General features: G+C 47.4%; 3 protein-coding genes across 7 annotated transcripts in view; all 3 read left to right on the top strand.

The window, feature by feature from the left end:
• Nucleotides 1-6,144, top strand: part of PCSK6 (proprotein convertase subtilisin/kexin type 6) — a 49,331-nt gene extending 43,187 nt beyond the window's left edge. For all 3 annotated transcript variants that reach the window (XM_027688660.1, XM_027688659.1, XM_027688661.1), the window contains 5 exons: nt 317-404; nt 1,450-1,541; nt 2,827-2,956; nt 3,955-4,067; nt 4,483-6,144. In XM_027688660.1, the coding sequence (XP_027544461.1) occupies nt 317-404; nt 1,450-1,541; nt 2,827-2,956; nt 3,955-4,067; nt 4,483-4,580 (521 nt within the window). In that variant the 3' untranslated portion in view covers nt 4,581-6,144. The remainder of the gene's footprint in view (nt 1-316; nt 405-1,449; nt 1,542-2,826; nt 2,957-3,954; nt 4,068-4,482) is intronic.
• A 3,680-nt stretch (nt 6,145-9,824) lies between these two features.
• On the top strand, nt 9,825-15,739 carry SNRPA1 (small nuclear ribonucleoprotein polypeptide A'). Its single transcript, XM_027688194.1, has 9 exons — nt 9,825-9,975; nt 10,626-10,773; nt 11,276-11,354; nt 11,691-11,737; nt 12,470-12,572; nt 13,084-13,163; nt 14,469-14,544; nt 14,913-15,006; nt 15,577-15,739. Exons 1-9 carry the CDS (start codon nt 9,894-9,896, stop codon nt 15,633-15,635), a joined length of 768 nt encoding a protein of 255 aa, XP_027543995.1. The 5' UTR covers nt 9,825-9,893; the 3' UTR covers nt 15,636-15,739.
• Nucleotides 15,740-16,188: 449 nt separating this feature from the next.
• SELENOS (selenoprotein S) lies at nt 16,189-22,346 on the top strand. 3 transcript variants are annotated; one of them, XR_003534973.1, is made up of 8 exons: nt 16,189-16,299; nt 16,412-16,543; nt 18,057-18,163; nt 19,286-19,375; nt 19,466-19,541; nt 20,454-20,464; nt 20,499-20,562; nt 21,512-22,346. XR_003534973.1 is itself a non-coding variant. In XM_027688196.1 (6 exons), the coding sequence occupies exons 1-6, from the start codon at nt 16,194-16,196 to the stop codon at nt 21,589-21,591; spliced, it is 591 nt and encodes a 196-aa protein (XP_027543997.1). In that variant the 5' UTR covers nt 16,189-16,193; the 3' UTR covers nt 21,592-22,336. The 3 variants fall into 3 exon arrangements, 1 of the variants encoding a protein (XP_027543997.1); XR_003534972.1 differs by lacking the exons at nt 20,454-20,464; nt 20,499-20,562 and adding an exon at nt 20,720-20,869; XM_027688196.1 differs by lacking the exons at nt 20,454-20,464; nt 20,499-20,562 and having other exon boundaries at nt 21,512-22,336.
• The last annotated feature ends 2,580 nt before the right edge of the window (nt 22,347-24,926 follow it).

The raw sequence follows: 24,926 nt of genomic DNA, 5'->3' as shown, positions 1-24,926 counted from the left end.
TGACACACTTTGCACACAGTGAAGGGAGGAGGCAAAACCTCTGGGTGTTCGGAGGGTGGTGCAAAGCAGAGGTGCTCAACTCGGCTCTTAATTACAAGACTGTAATTAATGATCCTAGTTGCTTGCAAAGCATATTTCTTCTTAGCAAGCAGTGACAGATAAGGTCACCTGCAATAGCAGAGATCCACTGGGGTGGATGTGCCTCTGCTCCCTGGGGAGCTGGCGCTGGGGTGCAGTGGGGTTTTACAGCTCTGACTGCTGCTTGCAAATCACTGTCCGCATTTCATTCTCCCTGCCTTGCTTTGTTTTTTGAAAGGTCAGAAACGCTGTCTGAAATGTCATCAAAGCTGTAAAAAATGTGTTGGCGAAGCAGACAAATGTACTGCATGCAAAGAGGGATTCAGGTAAAACACCGGCACGGGACGAGTTTATACCTGCAGCATTGGTTTAAATTTGGGATTTCCGATGGCAAATTAGAGAGTGAGTTAGTTAAAGACCCAAGATCCTGCTTCCATGGTACTAGGTGGTGACTAGTGTCCCTTTCTTAGCTGAAAACCATTATTTAAATTTAATTTCCTTTTCTGCAGCTCTTGCCAGGGTGGTGGGTAAGTGCTGTGTAGGGTTGGTCCCAGGCTGCGCTGTGCCAGGCAGGCTGGGAATGATCCCTGCAAGTGCAGAAACCCTTTTCTCAGATTCATCCATGCTGAAAATTTTATCCAATATACCTGCTGAGTGGGGATAGTGTAGGATTGTGGTTTTCCAGCAATGCTGGTGCAGGCAGGGCAGCCCTGGCCCTGTGAGGAACACTGGGTGTCCTTGCTGCTGGCCCCCAAGCACCTGTGGGATAAAGAGCTCCACTAGGGAGGAGGTGTTTGCCATCCCCAGTTGCTCATGGGAATATGATCCCATACCACTTTGCAGTCTTCAGGCACTGGGAGTCAGAGCCACGGTGTAGCAGTGGGGCTCACTCAGACAAAGAAATTCTCACTGCCAAAAGATTTTCTACTCCCTTGGAAAAGCACAAGTGGAGGCACTTGTCAGACATAATCTGCACGGTGCTTGTTTTTTATTGTCCAATATCCTTTTAAGCCAGGACTTCAAATCATCCCTGCCATGGTGAAGCAGCACCGGCCCAGCCATGGCACCGAACCAATTTCCTTTTATTCCGGGGAGCCTTAATGGTGCAAAAGGTCTTTGGGAGAGCCTGGCTGGCTGCCCATGGGAAAAAAATAATTTTATTTCCTCCTGGATAGTTAATTAAGGAACCTGCAGCCATCCCTTTGGTCCAGGCAGGACTTTAATTTCTCCTGAAGCACTGGCTGGCTTTCTGACACACTGCAGGCTGAGGCTGCCACAGGACACCGGGGGATGTGGAGTTGGGGATGGGCTGTGTTGAGTCCCCAGAGCCCATAGCTTTGGGGGCAAACATCCTCTCTGCTTCCCCAACAGCCTGGCAGGAGAGAGCTGTGTGCCCGAGTGCCAGCCTGCCATGTACCTCAGCCGGGAGCCCCGGCGCTGCGAGACCTGCCCCGCCAGCACAGGTACATCCTTCACCCCACAGCATCCCCATGCAAAACCCCAAATCCCTCGCGCATCAGGAGTAAATACCCACCACATCCACCCCAAGCCAAGGCAGAGCGTGCTGGAGGGGAAGCAATCCCAACTCTCCAGCACATCCCACACTGTATATGTTCACACTGGGAAGGTTTTTGGGGAGTTTTTACATTTTTATTTGAGCCGTTTTTTATTTCCCGGTCTCCCCGAAGCCAGGTGCTTTAGTTTAATAAGGTTGTGGGGGAGGCCATAAAACCCTCTCGGAGTGATGGAAGATGGGTTTGCAGCGGATAAAAATGTCAGGCAGCTGAGGCGTGTTATCCCGGCTGCCCCTCGGTGCCGGGCTGGCCGCTGCTGCCTTCCCCCAGCTGCCCAAAGCCGCTCCCCGTTCCCTTTAAATCCTGCCTTTCTTGCCTCTTGCAAGTCCAATTACTTTCCATTGTTAATGTTTGCGCCTGCCCTCGAAATCATCATAGATCTGATGATAATATGATCTCTAGACAATTCATGTTCAGTGGCGTGAACCTCTTCTATCATACATGGGCAATTTCCTTAGACTAAATCCAAAATATTTATTGATCTTGTTGGCAAGCGTGGAAGGGAACAGGCTCTTAATCCCATAAGAAAATTACTTCCCTTCTAATTCTTATTCCAGTCAGTGTAAATGTACTCCACCACAATTATTTTTCCAGCCCTTTCTCGCCTCCTTTTGCTGCATAACCGTTTCTCAAGTCTGGTGCGTGGAAGGATTCTAATGATACCACCTTTATCACTGGAGTTTGCTGTCCAGCCACAACGTGCTGACATCAGAGTGGGGTTCTCTGCTTTCCCAGCTCCTGTTCCAAGCCCTTCCCTCCTCCAGCTCCTCCACAGCCCAGTTCAGCGTCTCCTTTTCCACTCTGTGCAGGGTGGGAAGCCCAAACCAGTGCACCAGTGCTTGGGAGTGGTGGCTCATGGGCCTGAGGGGATTTTGATGTGCTGTTCCCCACTGAGCCCTGGTGGCCAACTCTTGGTTCTGCAAAGGGACAGACACTGAGTCTGTCCCAGCTGGGATTTTTTGGGGTGGGAACTGGGGTTTTTGGGGATGGAAGCTGAGCTTTTTGGGGTGGGAGCCAAGCAGACACGCTGGACGCTGGTGACACAACAATCACCTTGTTCGTGAGCAAGGCAGAGCCAAACTGATGCCTTCCGTCATATGTGGGGCTGTGGCCACACTTGGACTGTCTCCAAAATCACTCACATACCATTTTGCCCTCTTTCCTGTCCCCACAGGGCCAGGAGAGGAGGACTGCACCCCCTGCACCCCCGAGGGCCCTGCACCCCACTGGCGCTGCGTCCCCGCCTGCCGTGAAGGCTTTTACCCCGCCGACAGCCACGGGCTGCCCAACAAGGTCTGCAAGAGGTACGGAACCACCCCGGTGGTGACCGGAGCAAAGCTGGGACCGATGGGGGAGCACTGTCAGCAATGATAAAATAATGCCAGAAACAGCTCACAGCTGGAGCTGTTTACTAGGAAGATTAAAATAGGGATGAGGGAGCCAGGGCAGCCGTGGGGCTGGACCCCACACACCCCTGCCCTGTAGATTTAAGAACTCCCCTGCTGGAGCCAGCCAAGGTGTCTTAGGGCTACAGTGGAAGGGGCTCAGCCCTGGCCCCAGGCTCTCTGGAGGAGGTGTGGGAGGAATGGTAATATTTGGGTAAATAATGGAGCTTTCAATTAAAGCTGCTCCGTTCGCCCTGTGGCCACGTTGAGGAGTGTTCCCCGCTCCCTGGCCCAGCAAGGGGCTGCATGCAGGAGACGGGGAGGTGCCGGGAGGCAGCAATTTGCTCCCACTCTCCGGCATCTGCGAAGAGTGGGAGTGGATTCAGCCTCATTAAAGCAAACACAAAAGGGAAGGATTAAAGGTGACTTGGGAACACACAACACAGTCCCTGCCTGCCTGGGGTTTCACCCACCTGCGCTGGGTCTCCATCAGGGAGGAACAAGGGACCAGCATCCCTTCCCAGAGATTTCAGGTACAGTTTCCACAAGCCACTGTCCCCAGGCAGGAGGCACAGCTGCTGGGCTCTTCTTCCTGAAGAAAAGGAGGGGAGCTGCACAGGTTCCCCTCACAGTCCTTTTCCTAACTGGGATTGCTGGGAGGAGGGGTTCATGTCTCACTAAATCTTCCCAGCAGGCAAGAGCCTTTGGGATGTCACTGGGCATTGAGCTGGCACCACTGAGCCTATTTTCCCAGGGTTTCAATAACTTTTCAAGGTTCAGATTTGCTGTTTTCCACATTCTCTAGTTTGGTCTGGATGTCACAGTGCTGGCACACACATTTTCTGGGTGACAGCCCATTTTAGGTGGCCGGATCGGGGTGTTAATGGTTCAGACCACAGCAGGGTCTCTGTCCCCAGGTGTGATGATCACTGCTCAGCCTGCGAGGGCTCCAGTGGAAACTGCCTTCGGTGTAAAGAAGGTTTCAGCCTCCTGGGTGGCTCCTGTGTAACAAACGAAACCTGTACCAACGGTAAGAGACAGAACTGCTGGCACCACAGTGCCTCTCTGGTAGGAAAAATGAGGGGTTTGGGGGATTCCCTTCACTGTGTAAAGCCAAAAGTGCTGGAGCTCCTGGGCTTGCTGGGGCACAGCTGCAGCGGGCTGGGCTCCAGCTGAGGCGGGCAGGTGGCTCATCTGGCATTGCTGCCAGGATATCTGCCTGTTGCTCAAACACATCCAAGCATTTGTATTTCGTTATAGTTTAGTCTTGGGGCTAATTCTCCCACTCGCTGCAGAGCTCCTTTATTCCCTTAAAAAGTGACTCCTTTTCAATTCTCTCTCCCCAAACACTGGAACGAATTGCACCGCCTGTTATGTGCAATGTTTGTTTGTTTAAAATGTTAATCTGCTCTCATTTTCTCTTGTTCCTCGCCTCGGCCTCCCAGCTGACAAGACTTTCTGTGAGATGGTGAAGTCAAACAAGCTCTGTGAAAAGAAGCTGTTTGTGCAGTTCTGCTGTCAGACGTGTCTTATGGCTGGGTAAAGTTCAGCGGCTGTGTCCATCCAGGACTTCCACCGACTGCCAGCCCAGTTTTGCCAAATGTTTAGGACAAAAAGTTTATTTTTTCAGCTTTGGGAGAGTTTACATGGTGCTGTCAAGCATTTCGCTCCTAAGTTTGATAGCTTTAATATCACTGTCAGTGCGTTTCTATAGCAATATGTTAAGCAGAGATCGGATCGTACCCTGAGTGATCACGTCCTGGGAGCAGCAGACAAGCGGTGATATTAATACTCTCAAACACTCCTCGTGAGCAGGGACTGATGCATGATCCATGTACACACGCTTGGTTCTTCGCAGAAATCCTACTGACCTGCCCGCTCCGAGCGGCTGGCGGGAGCCCTCGCTGCGAGGGATGCAGGACTCCATACCTGAGAGGAAAGAGCCGTTTGTGGCTCACTTTTCGGTACCCTTTTCTGCTAGGTGAGAGCTGATACAAACCTAAATTGCCAACGGCTCTGTACATACGTAAAACGATGAACCAGGCGGTTCCGGAGCGGTGCCCTACAGCCCACTCCGGAATTCCTGTTCGGATTCGGTCAGACGCTGTTTCCCTCTGGCCGGGGCAAGAACTGGAGGTTTGAGGACCAAAGCGAGAGCTGACCCACGTGGCTCTGCAGGTGTGTCAGCCCAGCAGGGGACTGCAGGCAGGCAAAACCCGTGTGCCTACAGGGGGTCTTAGGGATTTGGTGGGGTTTGTCCGCACGGACCGGCCTTACCACGAAATCTATTTCCCTCCTGGAACTGCGAGTAAGTTGCTGATTAATTCAGTTCTGGAACGAGCTAGATCCTTCCTCTAAACAAGATGCTGTCCCAGTTAATCTCTTCTGGCATTTTGTGTCATCATCCTTCCCCTGTTTTGCTGGGTATACCCCTCTCTCTCATAAAATCTTCCTATTCACAGCAATGATTTTTCTTGGGCATCTATTTCCCAAATGAGACATTCTGGGGATCCAGACAGGAAACTTAATTCTACAAAACCCTCCCCCAAAACAAACCTGTTCATGCTCTCTCTTAATAGTAAGTCATGTGGTGTTTATATAATTGTGTTTAAAATATCCTTGGCTATGTTGTTTTACAGATTTTTAAAAAATAACTTATACAATCCTTGTTTTTTCTCTGTGGATTATTTTTTATATGGGAGTGGGGTACCCTTTTGTGTCTTATTCCTTCTCCTTTTCTCCTCTCTGACCCTGCAAAGCCAGTCTTTGCACCAGACATATGTAAACACTCTTTCCTACGCTGCATGTTCTGATTTTCATTGTTAATAGTTTTTACGAGTTAAACCTTTTGCCAATGAAATCCTCAGTGTGAAATGTCACCAGTTCCTCACAGAGCTGGGATAATCCCTGCTTGGTTTCAGCTGCAGTGACACGTGCCCTGCCTGGGCTTGCCCACTAGAGCTCACCTCAGCCAGGTGGAAGAGGGGAAAGCCACACTGCCACCGGTCCTCACCTGCCTGGGCCAAACCCAAGGAAAGATGGAGCTTTGGTGAACTGACCTTTTAAGTTAATAAACTATTGATCTCCCCTGACAAATGAATCTGTGCTTTTTCCAAGTTCATGCAGCTGCCATCCCAGCCAGCGGCAGGGCAGGGATGCACCGTGAGTCTTTATCTTGCTGGACAAAGCAGCTCCTGATCAGCCCAGAGCACCTGTGGGAGAAACACTCAGGAACAGATGAGCTGCATCTGCTGAAACATCACTGTTCTCATAAAGGTCTTTCACCTTGACCTGCCCCATGCCAGGCTGGGTTGGCATCTCTGGTGAGGTTTGGGGCTGTGCTTGGGCACGGCTGGGTGTGTTCTCTGGTGTGGGGGATCCTGTGTGAGCTGGTAGGAGGGCTTGCTCCCCTTTCCCACTCATACAAGGAGCATCCTGAGACCCCCAGTTCCCCATTGCACTTCCCAGCAGCAGGGGAATTGTTCCCTGTTGGCTGTCTGGGGAAGGAGGGGAGCTGCTGATGTGTTGGGGAACGGAGGGAGCTCTGGAGCCTTTTGTTTGTTGTGTTGGTTTTGCAATGTTTAACCATGGGCCAAGTGCCCAGGGTAGTGTCTGGATATCTGGAACTGAGCCTTTTAAGTGCAAAAAAAGAGAAGAATGGAGCCCTCCACAAGGGAAGATCCTTTCTCAGAGATGTGCTGCTTGTAGGTCTTCACATTTATCAGATGATAAATGTGAATTAATCACATGCAGGGATTGCTTCTCTTGCTTGAGGATTCCCCTTTCGGTCTTGGGCCAAACCAGAGGTCAGGACTGGGGCGAAATGCTCCTGTCTTCTGCCCCTGTGGTTGTAAAATACCAAACTTCATTTTTGTTGCTGTGTTACTCAGTCAGAAAAGAGGAGCTGGCTCAGGATTACTGTGTCAGCCTTTCAGTTCTCTGGCTCACAGCAGCCTGCCTTTAAATACTGCTTCTTGGTATATTTAGATGTACTGAAATGCTAAAAAAAAAAAAAAAGGAAAATGTTTACTCTTATATCCCTGACATAACTTAAAATACACACTGGGGGAAGCAATGAAATTTAAGATGACCAGTCTCCGGCAGCCTCAGTTTTATCCTACTTTCTGCTGCATTTAAGCCTGCCAGGGAAAGAGAAACAAATTCTACACATCAAGTTTATGCAACAACATCAGCTTCCAGCCTTTCCCTCAGAAATCATTCTTGTAAAGTAATAAAATTCAGATTATTTCTCCAAGCTGTTGCAATACTTGCTTGGAGCTATTTAAGTCTGGCTCTGGTGTGCTCAGAGGATCAAAGTGGCTGTGTCTTCAAGATAAATGCATATTTAGGCAATTTATTAAAGCTCATTTCTCTATTGTCTCCTGGCACCAAAGCTAAATCTATAATAGCTGTTTTCTGGAAAATCTTAGTGCAGCCTGACTCCTCGTTTGCTGCTTGGCTGTGAGGCTGCATCCACGGCCATCTGCCATTGTGCAGTTGGCAGGTGGGGAACACACATCTTAAAAACCATTGCTTTGACTTTCCATTGCAAAGGAAGGGCTGTCGAGAGCTCTTGTGAAGCATCTGAGCCCCAGAATCCGTCTGCTCTCAATTCCAGCTCCACCAAGGCTGTAGGGCTGAGGCAAACAGCTGCATTGTGCCGAGGGAGAAAGGCCCGTGTTTTCTTTGGCCTTGTCAGAGGCAGGACCTGCTTTCCAGAAGGCTGAAAAGAGTCTCCTTTTAACAACTGCCTGAAACGACTAAAGGCTCTGTTGTCTTTCCCACCGCATGATGCCTGAGTCACATACAACAGTGCTGCTAATTCCTAGTTTTTTCTTGTGACAGCTCCCTCTTGTTCTTGTTCTCTAACTGCTTTTAAACAAATGCAGATGTTACCAAAGCCTGGCTCTACGTGCTTTCACTTGGTGAGGGGGTTTTACAGGAGGGAGCACAGGAGCTGCCTGGCCCCAGCTGACCCCTCCAACACCGCAGTCCTGGGGAAGGAGCCAGGCTCACGCTCAGGGTGATGCTCCAAATGCTCCCAAAGGAAAAGTATGAGCCATCACTCTGCAGTGCCAAATGTGGCTGCAGTGTTTAACCTATTATCACATCCTCTGGGTTCACAGAAATGTCATGGCTTGTGAAAAATGTCCTTCCCTCGATAGCAGTGGGTACAGGAATCGTTCTTCCTCGTCTCGCTCACGGAAACCTTGAGGGCTGGGGAAGGATTTCTCCAGCAGTGGCTTGGTGACATTCAGCAGGTTTTGGGACTGGGGGATGGCCAGCTGCTTCTTTTCACATGTCACCTTCAGTCCAGTCATCCCTGTGGTTCACCCACCTCCAGAGCCCTCCTGCCATCAGCTGAGCCTTCCCCATGGAACCAAGTCCCTGGGGGACAGGCAGAGCCATCTCAGCTCCCAGCTCTTTCTTGCTGTTCTTCGCATTCCTAAAGCAGGTAGAGGGGATGCAGTGACAGCTGAAAGCACATTTCATCTCACAGATAAAGGATGAGTATCATGCCATGGCCCGTGTCACATTCCCAGCCCATCACAGCATCTCTGAGACCAGGAATTCCTATGGAAGTGACAGAGTAACTGCCCCAAACGCTGTGGGGGGAAGGTGCTTATGGGCAACATGATGTCCAAGAGCAAAGGCTGAGCTGCTGCTTGGAGGGAGAACACCCAGAGCTGTGGCTGTTGTGGACACCATCCTGGCTGTGTGGCAGGAGGGGAGCAGCAAGTCTTGGAACACAGAATTCCACCAGCTGAGCACACAGTAGCCAGCTGTGTCCGAAGGGAAGCAGTCCACTTGCTGCCAGTCATTGTGTGAAGCAGGTTCCCAGTCCGCTCTACCTGGATTTCCGTGGATAAATCCATGCCTGGCAACACCAGAAGTTGGGAGGGAACCTCTGGTGGCATCTTTGTGCTGCTTTAGGGCACTGTTGATGGCAAAGGCACGTCCCTACTGAGTTTGGTGATCCATGGCTCAGGCACCAGGGTGGGAGCTGGCCCTGGGAAGGAGAAGAATGCCCGAGATAGGATTTTGGGGGGTACTGGGGGGTCTGTGTCACCCCGGAGATGAAGGGGATGCCAGGGATGGTGCACTGAGGGGTCTGTGCCAGCCCAGGAAAGGAGGGGGATGCCAGAAATGGGGTTTTGAGGGGTTTGGAAGAGGTCCATGTCACTCCAGGGAGGAGGGGGATGGCCGGAATGGGGTACTGGGGTGCGTGTGTCTGTGTCAGCCAGGGAAGGAAGGGGAAACCTGGGATGGGGTTTTGGGGGGTACTAGAGGGTCTGTTCCAGGCGAGGTATGAGGGGGATGCTCGGGATGGGATTTTGAGGGGCTTTGGGGGGTCTCTGTCACCCCAGGGAGGAAGGGGATGCCCAGGATGGGGGTTTGGGGGGCACTGGGGGGTCTGTGTCACCCCGGAGATGGGGGTTTGGGGCGTACTGGGCGGTCCGTGTCACCCCGAAGATGAGGAGGATGCCCGAGATGGAGTTTTGGGGGGCTCTGTGTCAGCCCGGGTACGAGAGGAATGACGGGCATGAGGTATTGGGGGTCTGTGCCAGCCCGGGGATGAGGGGGATGCCCGGGATGGGGTTTGGGGGGGTTTCGGTGGGTTTGTGCAAGCCCGGCGATGAGGGGGATGCCCGGGATGCGGTTTTTGGGGTGGTTTTGGGGGGAAACTGTCCCATCGCGGGGCGGGGCCGGGGGCGGGGCTGTTCCCGCCGCTCGCTGTCTCGGCGCTCGGCCGCGCGGCCTGGGCGCGCTCGGGGCTCGGCGCGGTGTCCTGAGACGGCGCGCGCGGCCTGTAGCGGCGTGCGGGGCCTGTCGGGGCTGTTCCGGGGCTGTCGCGATGGTGAAGCTCACGGCGGAGCTCATCGAGCAGGCGGCGCAGTACACCAACGCCGTCCGCGACAGGGAGCTCGACCTGCGCGGTGCGCGGGCCCCGGCGGGGGCTGTGCCGGGAAGGGGCCTGCGTGGGCGGGGGGCTGAGGGCTGGGGAGGGTCCCTGGGGGGGCCTGGGAGCGTCTGTGGTGGATCCTGTGATGTGATCTGGGGCTTTCCGTGGGAGGGGGCGCCGCAGCAGGTTGGGGTGGTTGTTGGAGGGGCTGCAATGAGAGGGGTTTGGGATTGGGGGCTTAAAGAGGCTCCAGTGTCGGGGGAACGTGGGGAGAGGTGAGGGGGGAAATCAGAGTTATAGGGTTGTTTGGGTTGGGAGGGAATTTAATTATCTCGTTCCATCCCCCAGGGAGGGGAAATAGGGGGAAATGTGGGAGGAAGGTGCGGTGGAAGGGGTGGGATATGCTCCCAGCACGGGGGATGTGCTGCAAAGGTGAGGGGTCGCATACAGGAAGGGGCTTGGGGTGTCTGCTGAGGGAGAGGGATTGAAAAAGCCTTGGGGGCTGTTGTTTGATAGGGAAAGTTTGGTCTGTGAGTGGTGTGGAGGAGTCAGTCCCGAGGTGTTTTGACTGAGATTTATCAGCATCTTCGGTCCATCCAGACGTGCCCCCCCACACGCTCTGCTTTGCTCTGTTCTGCTTTGCTTTGGGCACCACCTGATCCCTGCCTTGCCCTCTCTCCCCAGGCTATAAAATCCCAGTGATTGAGAACTTGGGAGCCACTCTGGACCAGTTTGATGCCATTGATTTCTCTGACAATGAGATCCGAAAGCTGGACGGGTTCCCCCTGCTGAGGAGGCTGAAAACTCTGCTCATGAACAACAACAGGATTTGGTAAGGGGCTGTGTTTGGGCCAGGTGGGACCCTAGGGCAGAGGAAGATGCTCTTAGGAGAGAAGTGTATGTGACTGTCAGTGCTGGGTAGGTGCAGAAGTGTTTGTTTTATGGAAATAAAATAGAACCGCTATATAAGCCCTCTTTGATTTTCCTTCCTCTTTCACTGCAAAAGTCAGTCTTTGTTTTTCAGCCAGGACAACGAGGTGCAGAGTTTGAAATTTGGCCAGAACTTCAGATTTCTATAATTATCCCCATAAAGAGAAGAAAACAGGGATACTTGCAAGTGAACGAGTTTAAATCCAGTATTGCACCCAGTGCTCTGGTATTTATTGCCAGCTTTGTTAGGAAAAGTGTTGTAGTGGGTGTTCACCCAAACTTCTGCCAGTGCCAGCCTGGGTTGTTTCACAGGGAGATCCTCTGTGTTGTCATGTTTCTGTGTGTATTTTCACCACTGCTAATTCCTGGCCTAAATTAAACCTTTGTTTTTTGTTGTTCTTTAGTCGGATTGGGGAGAACCTGGAGCAGGCTCTGCCCAGCCTCACAGAGCTCATTCTCACCAACAACAACATTGCTGAACTGGTAAGATGTGGTGCAGGATAAAGCTAAACAAGCTTAAATTTGTGACTTTTGTCTTTCTAATTAACCATTTTGCTGAGAGTAGTGCCATGTGCTTTAGGTAGTAGTTAGTTCATTTCTTTAGAGTAATATCATGTGGGTTTGGTAGTAATGGTGAACATACTTTAGTGAACATGATTTGCAGCTTGCACAAAGCTTAGTAGGTTTCCTGTTAAAATACTTGCAGTAATTCTAATTAATCTCTAAAATAGATAAATCTGAGTTCAGGAACTTTGTTTTCAAATATTTGCTTTTTCACTAAATGGACTTAGAGTTTCTTGCTGTGCTCTCATTACCCAGGGTGAACTGGATCCATTAGCAACTATTAAATCACTGACTTACCTGAGGTATGTAATCCTAAAAAGAAAAGCTGCTCTTCCTCTGGTGTTTAAACTCTGCTGCTGGCCTGGCTCTTTGCTTTGGTCTGGAATGTTCTGCTTTTTATGAGCTGTGACAGATCCTTTATGTCTAAAAATTGAATTAATAAACAGCGTTTCCACTGCGCTTAATAAACATCTGGTATTTAATGTCTGAGGCTTTATGTCACTGAGAGGCTGCTGGACCAGTGAGATGTAACATCTCTATAAACCAGCAAGGGGTGAGGTAAACTTGACCTTTAAAAACAAAACCCAAAAGGTTTAAACTTTTGGTTGTTCCAAAATACTTTAAAATATGTGTAAGCAAGGGCTTTTCTGTAACCTTACATTTTTTTGGTAAGGGACATTTTTTGATGTGAAGGACAAGAAGAAAAGTAGTTTGTCCTGTGATTTTTCAGTTGATCAGTGTCCAGGTGGGAAATGTGGTGATTCAGTTATTTATTTGGGTTTTTTATTCTTATTTTGAGGTTGTTCTTTATGTCCTTCTTCAGTAAAATCTACTTATTGATGAAATGCAAGTTTTTGCTATCGTTTCCATTATATCAAAGAACTGTCACCAGGCTTTTTTAATGGTGTTATTTGTTATCTGTTACAGCAAAAGCTACATGAATGCATTTCAAATAAATTAATGTATTTCAATACAAATGTATTTTAAAATATCTTATATTAAGGACTTCTTTATAACCCTTATTTACTTTATAGCGTTTTAAGGAATCCTGTAACAAATAAGAAGCATTACAGATTGTACCTAATCCATAAAGTTCCCCAAGTCAGAGTGCTGGATTTTCAAAAAGTGAAACTCAAAGTAAGTCTGCTTTCTTTTGATTTAGCACTTTTTTTTTTTGCATTCTTCAAAATTGCTCGCTAACAGAAAGCTTTTTGGCATAGCTGTAAATTTTATTGAAACTCTTTAAGTGGCTCTAAAACACGCTCCTTGTTTTCTTTCATAGTTTCGTTCTGTTAAGGATATAGTCTAATTATGTGTAATTAATTTTTACTGCCTTTGTTCAGTGTTATTCTTTTCTGTCCCTCTGGTGTTGGTAGAAGACAGACCTCTAGAGAAAGAAATGAGCAATCACAGCAGAGCCCTCAGCTCTCGGTGAAGTTGAGTGTGGGAAAGAGTTTAATTTTAAGAGCATGAGGTTGATACATCTTTGAGTGTTTTGGGCGATGTTTATCTGCTTGTTCTTACATCTGGTCCCCATGTACCAATTTCAATGATGAAGATGAGCCAAAGTGTCTTTTCTTGGCAAAGGCAGGAGCTTTGCAAACTGTGATGTTCTCAAATTAACTCTGTGTGTGTGGTATCGCTGTAGGAGCGACAGGAGGCAGAGAAAATGTTCAAGGGCAAACGGGGTGCACAGCTTGCAAAGGATATTGCCAGGAGAGCAAAAACGTAAGATAAAATACACAAATTTACACTGGCATCCTCCTTCAGAAACACCACTTCCTTTGTGTGCAGTATCAGGCAGAAAACTGGAATATCAGCTGCTTGGCAGGGTGCCTTAAAAGTTTTGGGAGCCAGAAGTGCCTTGTCCAAGCACCCCAAGTTTTGGATGGTGGTGAACACATCTCAGGAATATCTTTGAAAGAGATCTTTGGTCAGGGTGGATTCATTGAAGTCCACAAGCAGGAAACCTAACTTTTTTTTTTCTTTTTGTTATTTAACTGCAGAGAGGTGGCTGTTGTCTGTTTTGTGTTTTTTTTTTCCCCTAGATGATTAGTAACTGAAATTTTTTCTTTTGCCTGGGAATATAAACTGTAAAATCTGCTGGAGTTATGAGGATAAATGCAGATGAAAATCTTTAGTTAAGCTATTACAAGTATATGTTTATTTAATTTAATTCTTAAGTTGTACATCATATGTTTTGTTTAATCTTTGATCAGCCTATTTGGAAATAAGAATTCAGTTCATGTGTGTCAACAGCATTTCCAAATTCATAGTTAAATAAAAAAATGTCTTGAACTTATGTAGCATTTAAAGCTATGATAGATGGACTCCAGCTCTAATTTGTGAGTGGAAAGGAATTCAGGTCTGTGATAGTTTTAGAACAAGCAGCTGATTGAACTAAATAGCTCAATAAACATGAAAAAAACCTTTCTATAGCTGCAAGAGAGGTTGCAGCACTCTGGTGCTGGGTCAGCACTTCAGGAATTTCTTTCCAGCTCTTTCTATTTTGACATAGTACAGATTTTTCTCTTTTTTTGATAGTACAGATTTTTCTCTTTTTTTCCTTAAAGCGGTAGCAAATAACCTTTTCCTTTGGAGTGTTAAGATGACACCCAATCTAGCATAGGCTTTGATATATTCTGTTGCAGTATCTCATTAGACACACGAGAACAGGAAACCCAGTTTCAGTTACTCTTTGTTTATCCACCCTGCTTTTGTAATGGCAACAGACCCTCCTGAGTGTTCAACAACATCCAAATCGAAGAGCTTTTGTCAACTGCCTAATTAATAGCTTAAGTTCTGCCTCTCTTTTTGAGCAGGTGAAAAGGTGTGTGGGGGGGAAATGGGACAGCAGGACAAGGTGCTGGTGTTTCTGAAGGAGGCAATTCTTCACTGTATCAGTTTGTTAACAAAGATAAGATACTACACCTGATTGAATGAAATGCTTCCAAACCCAGTTTGGAAACATTTCAAGTTAGAGAAGCACCCGCTCTTCAAAAAGTCTAACTGGTCTTTATTTTTCCTTTGAAGCTTCAATCCAGGGGCTGGTCTGCCGACTGACAAAAAGAAAGCTGGGCCCTCCCCAGGGGACGTGGAGGCAATTAAGGTAAATGTGTCAGGAGAAAAGTGGAGGAGAAAAACTGTCGTGGATCCAAACTGAACAAATGTTTCCTTTGTTCAGACAGATAGATCAGTGTGTCCTGACTTTGGTTTAGGTGCTTTTTCTGTAATTTTTCTTCTGACATACCTGTTTTTTGAGAACTTAAATGAAAGTTAGTCTGAGCTTAGAGTTCTCCCGGGGAGAGCAGTTTGTTTAATAAGGAGAGAAGTTAAGATTGTACTTAAAATTTTCTAGAACTAGGGTTTAGTAGAACTTTCATAGGAGCTTGGAAGAAAATCCTGTTTCTTATGTTAATTCTGAGCAGAGTGAAGTGCTGAGTGTGAAGATTCACTGTGTTCTCTCTCTGTTTTCAGACTGCCATAGCAAATGCCACGACTCTGGCTGAGGTGGAGCGACTGAAAGGTTTGCTGCAGGCTGGGCAGATCCCTGGCAGAGAGCGAAAATCAGGTCACTTCACTTCCGTTACTGTTGTTTCCCAAACAGAATCCACCTTTCTGATGCTTTATGCAATCTCAGTAGGGAGTTACTAGAAAAGGACACTTTGGGAGTTGAAAAGCTCGTTTTAGATGAGTGTAACTATCATCAGAAGGACTGCGAAGTACATCCCTGACTCTTAAATGGTGTAGGATCTGCCTGGCCTCGAGTACAGCTGTTACTGAACTCCCTCCAGAGTAGGCACCAAACAAGGCGCTTTGCTGTATTGGATAGCTCCAAAAATATTTTTTAAATACTTTAAAAATATTTTTTAAAATGAGATTAATTACACAGTCCATCTGGACTCGTGCTGAGTGTCGGTGCCTGGGGTGTGGGTGCAGCAGTGAGTCCCTGGAGCTCTCCAAGCACACACAGCCCATGGCAGGGTCCACAAGTCACCTGTTTGCTGTGTGTCAGTGCTGCTTGGATTTTCCTTCCTAGAGTTTTTAAGAACTCCCATTATTACTCCTCCTGTGCAGAGTGGTGGGAGAAGAACACCAACGCCTGCGGCAGCTGCCCTGAAACTCTGTCTTGTCCTTTCAGGCCCCTCGGAGGACGGCGAGGAAGAAATGGAAGAGGACACGGTGCCCAACGGGTCGTAGCCGGCTCTGGTGCTGCCCCGGAGCCCTCTCCCGCCCCACTCGGGGCCCATCGCCCCCGTCCCTGCACATTTCGGTGTCCAATAAACCAGCGGTCCCTTTTTGTCCCCGTGGTGTCGCGAACCCTTCCCGGGGCAGGAGCGGGGCGGGCGGGACCCTCTGCGAGCCCTCATTGGCCGCCGTGCGCCTGCCCCTCTGCTCTCATTGGTCGGTGCAGCCGTCACGTTACTTCAGTGCGCTGCCGCTGGGGCGCGTCGCTTCCTGGAGTTGGCGGCGGACGAGGCGGTGATTGGCGGAGCGGGGCGGTGCCCGGACGTGAGGCAGTGACGGACAGGGCGGTGATTGGCTCTGGGATTGTGCACGGGGAGGTGGTTGGCGAAGGCGGTGACGGACGGGGCGGTGATTGGCGCAGGGGGCGGTGAATTGCTCAGCGGGCAGCTCCCGGACGTGAGGCGGTGACGGACGGGGCGGTGATTGGCTCAGGCGGCGGCGGACGGGGCGGTGATTGGCGCGGGGGGCGGTGCCCGGCGCAGGGGCGGTGCCGGACGTGAGGCGGCGGCGATGGCGGCAGTGCTGGAGCTCGGGGGCGGTGGGGCCGCGGCGGGGCCCGGGCCGGGCCCGGGGCCGTCGTTGGGCCGGGGGGGCCTGGAGGTGCTGCAGCACACGGGTGAGGCGAGCAGGGGCCGGGGGTGCGGGCGGGGGGCGGCGGGCCCGAGGGCGGGGCCGGGCGGGCCGGATCCCGCGCGGGCCTCGCTCACCCCCGGCCTGTCCCCTCGCAGTGGGGTCGCTGCTGTCCAGCTATGGCTGGTACATCCTCCTGGCCGCCGTCGCCGTCTATCTGCTCGTGCAGAAGGTGTCCCGGAGCCTGGCGGCGCGGTCGAGCGGCCCCGGAGCGGCTGAGGCGGCGGAGGGTGAGTAAATACAGTAAAATAAAGCCCCGCGCCCTCCCCGGGGCAGTGTTTGTGCCCCTCCGGGTCCTGCCGGCGCTGCGCGGTCCGGGCGGGGTGTCTGACCCTGCTCGGACCCACACGCGGGTCTGGAGTCAGTAACAGCCCAGAAGAGGTTCGGTCCTGAGGGATGTCCATGGGGAGCGATGCTCGGGATAACAGCGTCAGCCCACTGTGAGGGAAGAGATCGCTGGGAAAAGCTGGACCAGGAGAAGTGTTTTCAGAAGGTTCTGAAGGAAGGCCTGTGTCCCGAAGGGACGTGTTTGGGAGTGAAGGAGCAGGGCACTGCAGGACGGAGGAACAGCTGCCCCTTGGTGGTGCAGGAGCTGAGGGAATGGTGGCTAAAAGCTGTTGTGGTCACTTACCAGATAACTTTCAAACTTACCAAGCAAAACCAAAACGTTCAAATCTAAACCCAGGAGAAAATATTCATTTTTTCTGAGTATTCGTTATTTTTCTTCAAATTAGTCCTTCCCAGTTCCTGCTCTGGCAGCGCTGTGTACATTTGGGGTGTAGCAGCCTCCTGTCTGTTATCTCAGTGAGTGTGGCACAGGTTGCAAGGCTTACACAGTCAGGAGCCTGCTGTAAAGCACAGGCTGTGCCTGTGGATCTGCCAAGTCCACGAGTGCTTGGCACTCATCCCTTTGGAACCTTGAACGCGGGGCCCCAGAAAACCTCCCTTGCGTGCCCTTATCCCACTGCTCTTCTTTTGTGGTGCTAATTAAGTCGTGGTTTAACTGCCAAAACTGCTTGTAAAGTGAAATTACTGAAAGTGCTGACATTTGTTTCACATAGTCATCACTGGATGGTAGCAAACATATAAGGAGGCCAGCAAATGGGGAGATACTTCAGCTGCTGGGGAAAAAAGGAGAGCAATATTTGCCTTTTTTGGGGTGTAATTTTAATTTTGACTTCTCCTAAAGGCCAGTCATGAAGAGAAGTGGTGACTCAGTGTAGATTTTCCGAGACCTCCAGGTGTCTCTGGAGAGATGTGTCATGTTGGTAAGTGATTTCTGTGCTGGTGGGGTGTGTTAAATCCACTGCAGCACTGACACAAGCAGGACCCTTTGTGAGAAGGAGTAGGAGTGAATGTGGGCTGGTTTGTCTCATCCTTCTGCGTAAAAGAAGTTCTCTGGGTAAAAATGGGATCCCTGTCAAGCCTGGGTGATATTTCTGAATTTATCTGTATCAAACAAATGCTTCATAAATAGAAGCAAGTACCCCAGAAGTGTGAGGTTAATTTTTTATGGGTTAGTTACATCGTTGTCCTTATTAATTAAAATCCTGCTTTAAAATGTGACAGCATGATGAAATTTAAATCAGCATATAATTTACTGTAAAAGATTAGCTGGAAACTGGACTTAAGCTGTGATTTTCTGCAAAACAGCTGCAGGGAGAGGTGTGAGCCTTTCCTTAATATAATTCTTTGAGGAGATCATCTAGAATTTACTTCGCAAATTCTTTCCCAATTTCCTAGAGCCTGATGTGGTGGTAAGAAGGCAGGAAGCTTTGGCAGCAGCTCGCCTCAGGATGCAGGAGGAGTTGAATGCACAAGCAGAAAGATACAAAGAAAAACAAAAACAGGTAACCAGAGAGTGCTTCTTTCTTTAACTCATAAATTTGTCATTGGGTACTTCGCTGCTGTTAAAGAAATTATTATTCCATGTTAGATACAGACAAACAGGAGACTCGTTTTCTCTGCAATGTTGATGCAATTCATCTCTGTGAACTTGCCTCTCCAAAAGTAATTGTGTGCCAGGGTCACTGTGGGCCTGATGTTGATTTTTCCACGGGTAAATCTGTACCTGCAGGGACTTTAGTTGTGTGTGCAGTGAATGGCTGCAGGGGATTTACTGGCATTTAGATTAATTGTACCACTGCATATGTGTGTTGTCTGTTCTTAATGGTAAATGTGGGTGTTTGTAGCTCAGCATTGCTGCAATTTAAGGGTTTGAATTACAGCTTGAGGTAACAAGGAATAGCAGATTGCTGTGTGGGGCAGGGCAGAGGAGTGGGTGCGATCAGCAAGTTAATCCCACCTCTTCTGTTTGGATTAGATGTTAGGAAGAAATTCCTCCCTGGGAGGGTGGTCAGGCCCTGGTACAGGTTGCCCAGAGAAGCTGTGGCTGCCCCTGGATCCCTGGAAGTGTCCAAGGCCAGGTTAGATGGGGTTTGGAGCAACCTGGGCTAGTGGAAGGTGTCCTTGAGTGGAACAAGATGAGCTTTAAGGTCCCTTCCAATCCAAACCATTCTATGATTATTAACCATTAATTTATTTGGTTTTGTGAATAAATTTCTCTAGAAGAGAGCTGGTAGAGTTGTTGATAATGGATATTGGGATGTAAATATGTAGCTGACTCTCTTCTGAGGAACTCTACATTGTGCATTGAATTCCTGTCATAGGCAATATTCTTAGTACTTTTTATAGGCTCGGGATTTGAGCTTGCCACTTGGTTCTGTTTTACTTTCAAAATGTTTTAAAGCATCAAGTGGCCAAAAGAAGCTGCAGACACAGTCTGAGGAGGGGAACATCCAGACACATACTGAGGAGGGGAAGATGTGGGTGTGTATAAAAGTAAATGCTTCCATAAGCTCAGAGTTACTGCATCACATAAAGGTGAATCCCTTGGGGTTTGATGAGTCTGTTGTAGATGTTTCTGGGGATTCTGTTCTGAAATCTTGTATGTCCTGGATTTTTTTCTGTAGCTTGAAGAAGAGAAGCGGAGGCAGAAGATAGCGATGTGGGAAAGCATGCAAGAGGGGAAGAGCTACAAAGGAAACCTGAAACTGAATCAGGTAACAACCCTGTTAATCAGGTCACACTTGTATTTATGTGTTTAAATTAACTGAAATTCACATTCAGTAACTTTCTGCTTCTCTGAACAGCAAGAAGCAGAGTCTGGTGCCTCGACCTCAGCAGTCCCGAAATCTAAACCAAACAAAAAGCCTTTGCGAGGAGGTGGTAAGTGTGGGATCCTTGAGACACCCTGAGCTTGAAACAGAGCATTTATGCAGCTGTGTCCATAGTCATTGCACAGACTTTTTGTCTTCTTTAGTGAGGACACAAAATGTGCCCTACAAACGAGCTCTGTATCTCTGGTCAGTTGGTCTGCTCTGCACTTTGTGCAAAAACCTGTCAGGAAGTTTTTGTGGTGCTTTTCCCCAGGAAAACAGTGTTCCAGGTTTTTTATTAATGCTTTTGCCATAATTTACTGAGATTTTTCAAAATTACAGATTTTTACACTATTTTTGGGATGCCTCCCCCATTATTGTAAAAGTCCAATAATTTAGTACCTGCTCTGTCTTTTAAGTGCCCATAGCACGAGCGAAATGCTGAAAGTAAATTTGTAGATGTGTTATGTAGATTCAGGAAGAAGAAAGACTTAATTATGCAAAATCTGACCTTATTTATCAGATACCGCAATAATGACCTATTGAATGTATAAATCCTGCAGATGTATAAACTCTTATCAACTGTCACAAAGCACCAGAAGGTCTCACCGTTAAACTCACTGTCACCTGCTGAAATCACCTTGATGGATGAAGTGCTTTCTGTGGCCTCACATTGCCCTTGTTGGGCTCTGTGCCATACACTGGCCATGCAGGCAGTCTCCTTTCTCTCTTCTCAGCCCAACAGCCTGTGCCTTACCTGCAAATGCTGCTTTGGGTATATTTTAATTACAGTTTTCCATAGTGGAGTGGATCGTGTAGACAGCCTTAACCATAGCAGGCTGACAGGGAAAACCCACTTAGCACTGAGTAAGTTACTTGATTAAATGTATAAAAGCTGCAGATTCTTGGTGAAACATATTAAACCTCAATAATAGTGGAGCGATGAAATTTCTGCTTTGAATATTTTTCCTGACATTTGAAGGAATCAAGAAGTTGATTTATCCTGGGTTGTTTAACATGAGGGCAGTGTGATGTCTGATCCTGTCAGATACCTTTGATAGCTCTCACATGGGATATTTACCTCCCTGGGGGTGAGCAAAGTGTGGGTAATAGCTGTGCTGAGAACCAGGATCAGGGCAGCTGGGCTGAGGCACTTTTCCAGCTTCTACCTGTCCTAGTTTAATCCTAAGCAAAATCTTTGCTTAAGTAACCAATTATAGAGTTAAAGGTCTCGGATCTTCTCATGAGGTGAAAGAACCATCTGCACTGTTCAGCTGCTGAATTAAGCTAGAAAGTGAAACTTGGCTACTCTGAGAAAAACAAATTTCGAAGATGAAGGTGATGCTGGGCGTTTCAGTGGAACATGGAAACCTGCCTGGTTAACAGTGCTACTACAATGTGGGTTCTTTGCTTTGTGCAGAACAAACTGAGGACATTTGCCAGGTTGTATCTTTCTGAGTGTGTCCTGAAATGAGGTTACCCATGGTTGCAGCATTAGGATGTTCAACTAAAGTGTATTTACCTTACTGCCTATGCTTGCCTTTTCAAATTCTCTAAAAAAATACCTTGCAGTAGTAATCAGTGGATTTACCTTTTGACCCTCAGAATATTCCATGCAGGTCTGGAATAAAGGATTATTTAAGTCCCTGACCATTAGGGCTCTTAGAAAACAGTTACACTCCCACAGAGTTTACTGTAAAAGCTGCTGTTACTGCTCTGTTTATCCTGCAGAGCAGCACTACAGCTTTAGTGCAGACTTAGAGAAATCAAATGGTAATTAATTTCAATATAATTTAATCCAAATTGATCAAATTAAAACACAAGTGCTTTGCAATGGCTTTTACTGTTAGCACTACAAAAATAAGCCCTCTCAAGTCTGGATATTTTCTCTGCTTTCATTTTCCATAAAATGCTGCCTGTGTAGTAAGTATGAATGAGGTGTAAATAATGGTGAGATTTATTTTTGGTGTTCCTTGTGTGCTGGTGAAGGGCTGTGGAGGATGAATGTTAACATGATGGATTTCTCTTCTGTATTCCCAGGCTATAACCCACTGTCTGGAGAAGGAGGTGGAACGTGTTCCTGGAGACCAGGCCGGAGAGGCCCGTCAGCAGGTGGATGAGGTTAACCTCCCTAGTGCCCCATGGCACTAGCAGGCTTGATCTTACCCACTGTCTAACTGCCTACAGCTTGCCTGTCACAGGGACTCCTTTGGGGCTGGTTTAGTGCTGGTGGTCACTTAAAACAGATTCACACCGTTTCCAAACTGCATTGGATGGTCCTACACAAGGAAAATACCTGGTCCTCTTACAGAGGACAGAGAAACAATTCCAGCATAATCAGTTAATTTTCACTCTTCTGTAGAGAGGGAGCTTAGTCTCCAGCCAAGGTGAATCACCTGGAATTTGTAGATCTGGGCTCTCTGGCTCTTCAAAACACTGGCCTCAGGCAAATTTAATTATCTACACTTTGTTTGCCTCTGTAAAATGAGGATATTAACATGTGTTACCAGATCTACTGTGTTTGTCTGGAAGGTAATTTAGAGAGGAAGGATATTATCATTGGCAGACACTTTGAATTTAGGCAGAGGGACTTTCAGGAAAAACACAGGTGATCTGACAAGCGCCACGGATTTGCACTGAAGGCCAGTTATTGCAGAAGAGTCTCTGTGACAAGTCAGCTTGAATGATGTTTTCCTCATAAATGGTAAACAAACCAGTGAGGATAACTGATGCTAGACATGCTAGACAGCAGATGGGGGGGGTTCTTGCTATTCCTTTTCTTTTTTCTTTTTTTTTATTTCAACTGCTTTGTAAAAACAAGACACTATTAATATTAAATATAATTGCAAACAAATGATAAATCTAGTGCTTACAATCTTGTGGTTTTTCTACAGCATCTTTTCATAGAAGGCAGGTGTTCTAGTGCAATACATGTGTATAAAGCAGGATGGGAGATGAGATGACCCTGCTGCCAGGTTGTGCAGCACCCAGGCTGAGGGTGGTGTGTGCTGAGGAGGGCTCTGGCCAGTGAATGTGTCACACTGGCAAGTGAGGGGCTGCAAAGAATAAGTGTGTGGTCTTCATCCTTCTGGTGTATATCCAGCTGTGGGCATGGAAGATAGAACTGCTCATCATAACTGAGCTTTGCAAACATCCCATCCCCTTGATTCACTCTCTAGCACAAAATGCAACAGGCAGATAAAATCCAGGCTGTCTTTGGAAGAGTGAAACAGTCCCTGTCAGCAAAGGACAAGTGCCCCTGTGTCTTGTTACTGAGCTTGTTTGTAGGCATTGGAGTGTGTACCAGTGTTCCTTATGGCTCAGGCCTGCCTGAGCATTTGTTTCTAAAGACTTGCTCTTGGAATCCTTGTGTTCATCAATAGGTACAAGTGCCAACTTTGAATACACTGTTCATGTGCATTAGATATTCTCTTGACTATAAATGTAACAGGGGCGTGTTACCAGTGAGTTTTAAAGTTGCCAGATAATGAAATGGAAAGGCCAAGAGCCTTTTGCTTTAGACCTCAAAGTATGTGTTCAAGTGTGTGGAGAAGGTGAAGTGGGAATGCTGTTGATGTTCCTATGGAAACTAATTTTCATTTCCTGGCTATTGTCCATTTTGGCATGTAAACTTAAATTTCTATAATTGTAACACAGATTGGTGTATGTAAGCTCAGGTTTTAATCTTTAACAAGGCAAAAGAAAACTAGAGGTGGGGAAGGATATTTTCAAGGTCTGAAGATTCCTCCTCAGGAAAGAGGACTAAGTTGTAATCTCACTCCTGCCTTGGGGAACATCTTCCCCTTGTTCTGGGGAAACAGGAAACAGACTGAGGTGTTGTCTTCAGAAAAACAGCTGGGGGAGGTTTGTCTTAATGAAGCAGAAATCCTTGTGCTGATAAAATGGTTAGGATGGGTTGATTTAATTCAGTAAAAACATTTTAAGAAATAAGCAGGTCTGAATTGAGCATGTGCTAATCTTTCTCTGTGACTCAAGACTTGCTTCTGGCTAGGACTAGGGATATGGCTTTTTGCCCAATTCTGAGATTTATTAGGACATACCCAGTAAGAATGAATTGATTTACATATTTCTGGAAACTCCAACCTTCTCTCTCTCCCCCCTTTTTTTTTTTTAATTTTAATCCTCAAGTTCCTAAATTTTTTTTGATCAGACACTTCTAAGCTATTGAACAGTGTGGGAGGAAGAACCACAGTTTGTAAAACTTCTTTCTTGGCTCATAACCTGCACAGGATGGAAGGGTTTTTCCTCTGACTTCAAATGGAAAGCTCTCCCTTGATCACAAACATTATGGAAAGGTGGTTGCTTGCTGCTTTATAGCTTAAGAGTGAAGCATGCAGAAAGCATTAGGTAAAAGTGAACTATTTAATGAATCCATTGTTCCTGCTTTGGTATGAATTCCCAAGAACTTGGATTATGAAAGATCATATTAAAAAGCCTTCAAGAGATTTCTTTTTCCCCCCACTAGAGCAGTTATGCAAGAAGCCTCTTGCTCTACTGATGCAAATGCTCTGGAAATACCTTTATCTGGAAGAAGCTGGGTAACAAACTTAAGAGTTAATTCAAGGCTATTAAACTGCTGTATAATGGTATTTAGCCACTGAAGAGTAATGTATTTTGGGTATCGAAAAATCCTAAATTAAACAAGTGTTCAGAGGCACAAAATTCCTGAAAATGTGCAGCTAAGTATTTTTTATTGCTTTTGGATGATTTATATGCTGGAGGAGCAGAGTTTTTTGTTTAAGTTGCAGATGAGATCTGGTTTGTGCATAGTTCTCTTAACTATTCATCAGGAGATACTGAGCACTGGAGTTAAAACTGAACAAAAAAAACCTGTGTTGTCACACTCATAAAATTTATTTGGCTTTATTTATGCCTTTCAAAAACATTGTGAAATGAGGGAAAGATTTTAAGAGAGATATTGTGTACTTGGGCTTTTAAAAAAATATGTTGCTTATGCTGGAAATTTTTAATAGACAGCAGAAGATGGACTTGGAGGAGTGAGGGCAATCAGGGAATCTGTCAGCAGAGCTGTTCCCAGGCATTCCAGAGTTATCTGTGTGTTGATCAAAGATCAGTGTGAATGAAAATGATAATTACACCTGTATCTGCAAGGAACAGCTGCCCTTGCAGAGTCTGAATGCAGGTGTGGGATGCCAGTACTAACAAAATTTCATCTGCTGTGTTTTATACAGTTCTGTACTATTTTGACTCAAACAGGAGTTGGGCCGTGCTCAGACTCTGCTGATACTCAGCTGAGGTGTTTAAATTAGGGTGTTTTTCCTTGGGTTTTGTGTTATTCCACTTTCTAGAAGATGACCTCACATTCCAGAGCTCTGTGAAGGAGGATGGCATCCAGCCTGACAGTCTCCTGTACATTTTACCAGCAGCCCTGTGGTTACTGGCTGCATCTAAACCCCCTAACGCTGTTCTTTCT

This window comes from Neopelma chrysocephalum, unplaced genomic scaffold, assembly GCF_003984885.1.
Source record: "Neopelma chrysocephalum unplaced genomic scaffold, ASM398488v2 Primary Assembly neopelma1_75, whole genome shotgun sequence".
Lineage (NCBI taxonomy): Eukaryota > Metazoa > Chordata > Aves > Passeriformes > Pipridae > Neopelma > Neopelma chrysocephalum.
This window is presented reverse-complemented; position numbering and strand designations above follow the sequence as displayed.

Bases quoted from the DNA above. Each gene is read 5' to 3' on its own strand.
- SNRPA1 (XM_027688194.1), top strand. From the start codon at position 9,894: ATGGTGAAGCTCACGGCGGAGCTCATCGAGCAGGCGGCGCAGTACACC. The intron at 9,976-10,625 runs GTGCGCGGGCCC...CTCTCTCCCCAG, and splicing joins CAGGGAGCTCGACCTGCGCG to GCTATAAAATCCCAGTGATT. The intron at 11,738-12,469 runs GTATGTAATCCT...TTTACTTTATAG, and splicing joins AAATCACTGACTTACCTGAG to CGTTTTAAGGAATCCTGTAA.
- SELENOS (XM_027688196.1), top strand. From the start codon at position 16,194: ATGGCGGCAGTGCTGGAGCTCGGGGGCGGTGGGGCCGCGGCGGGGCCC. The intron at 16,544-18,056 runs GTGAGTAAATAC...CCAATTTCCTAG, and splicing joins AGCGGCTGAGGCGGCGGAGG to AGCCTGATGTGGTGGTAAGA. The intron at 19,542-21,511 runs GTAAGTGTGGGA...CTGTATTCCCAG, and splicing joins AAAGCCTTTGCGAGGAGGTG to GCTATAACCCACTGTCTGGA.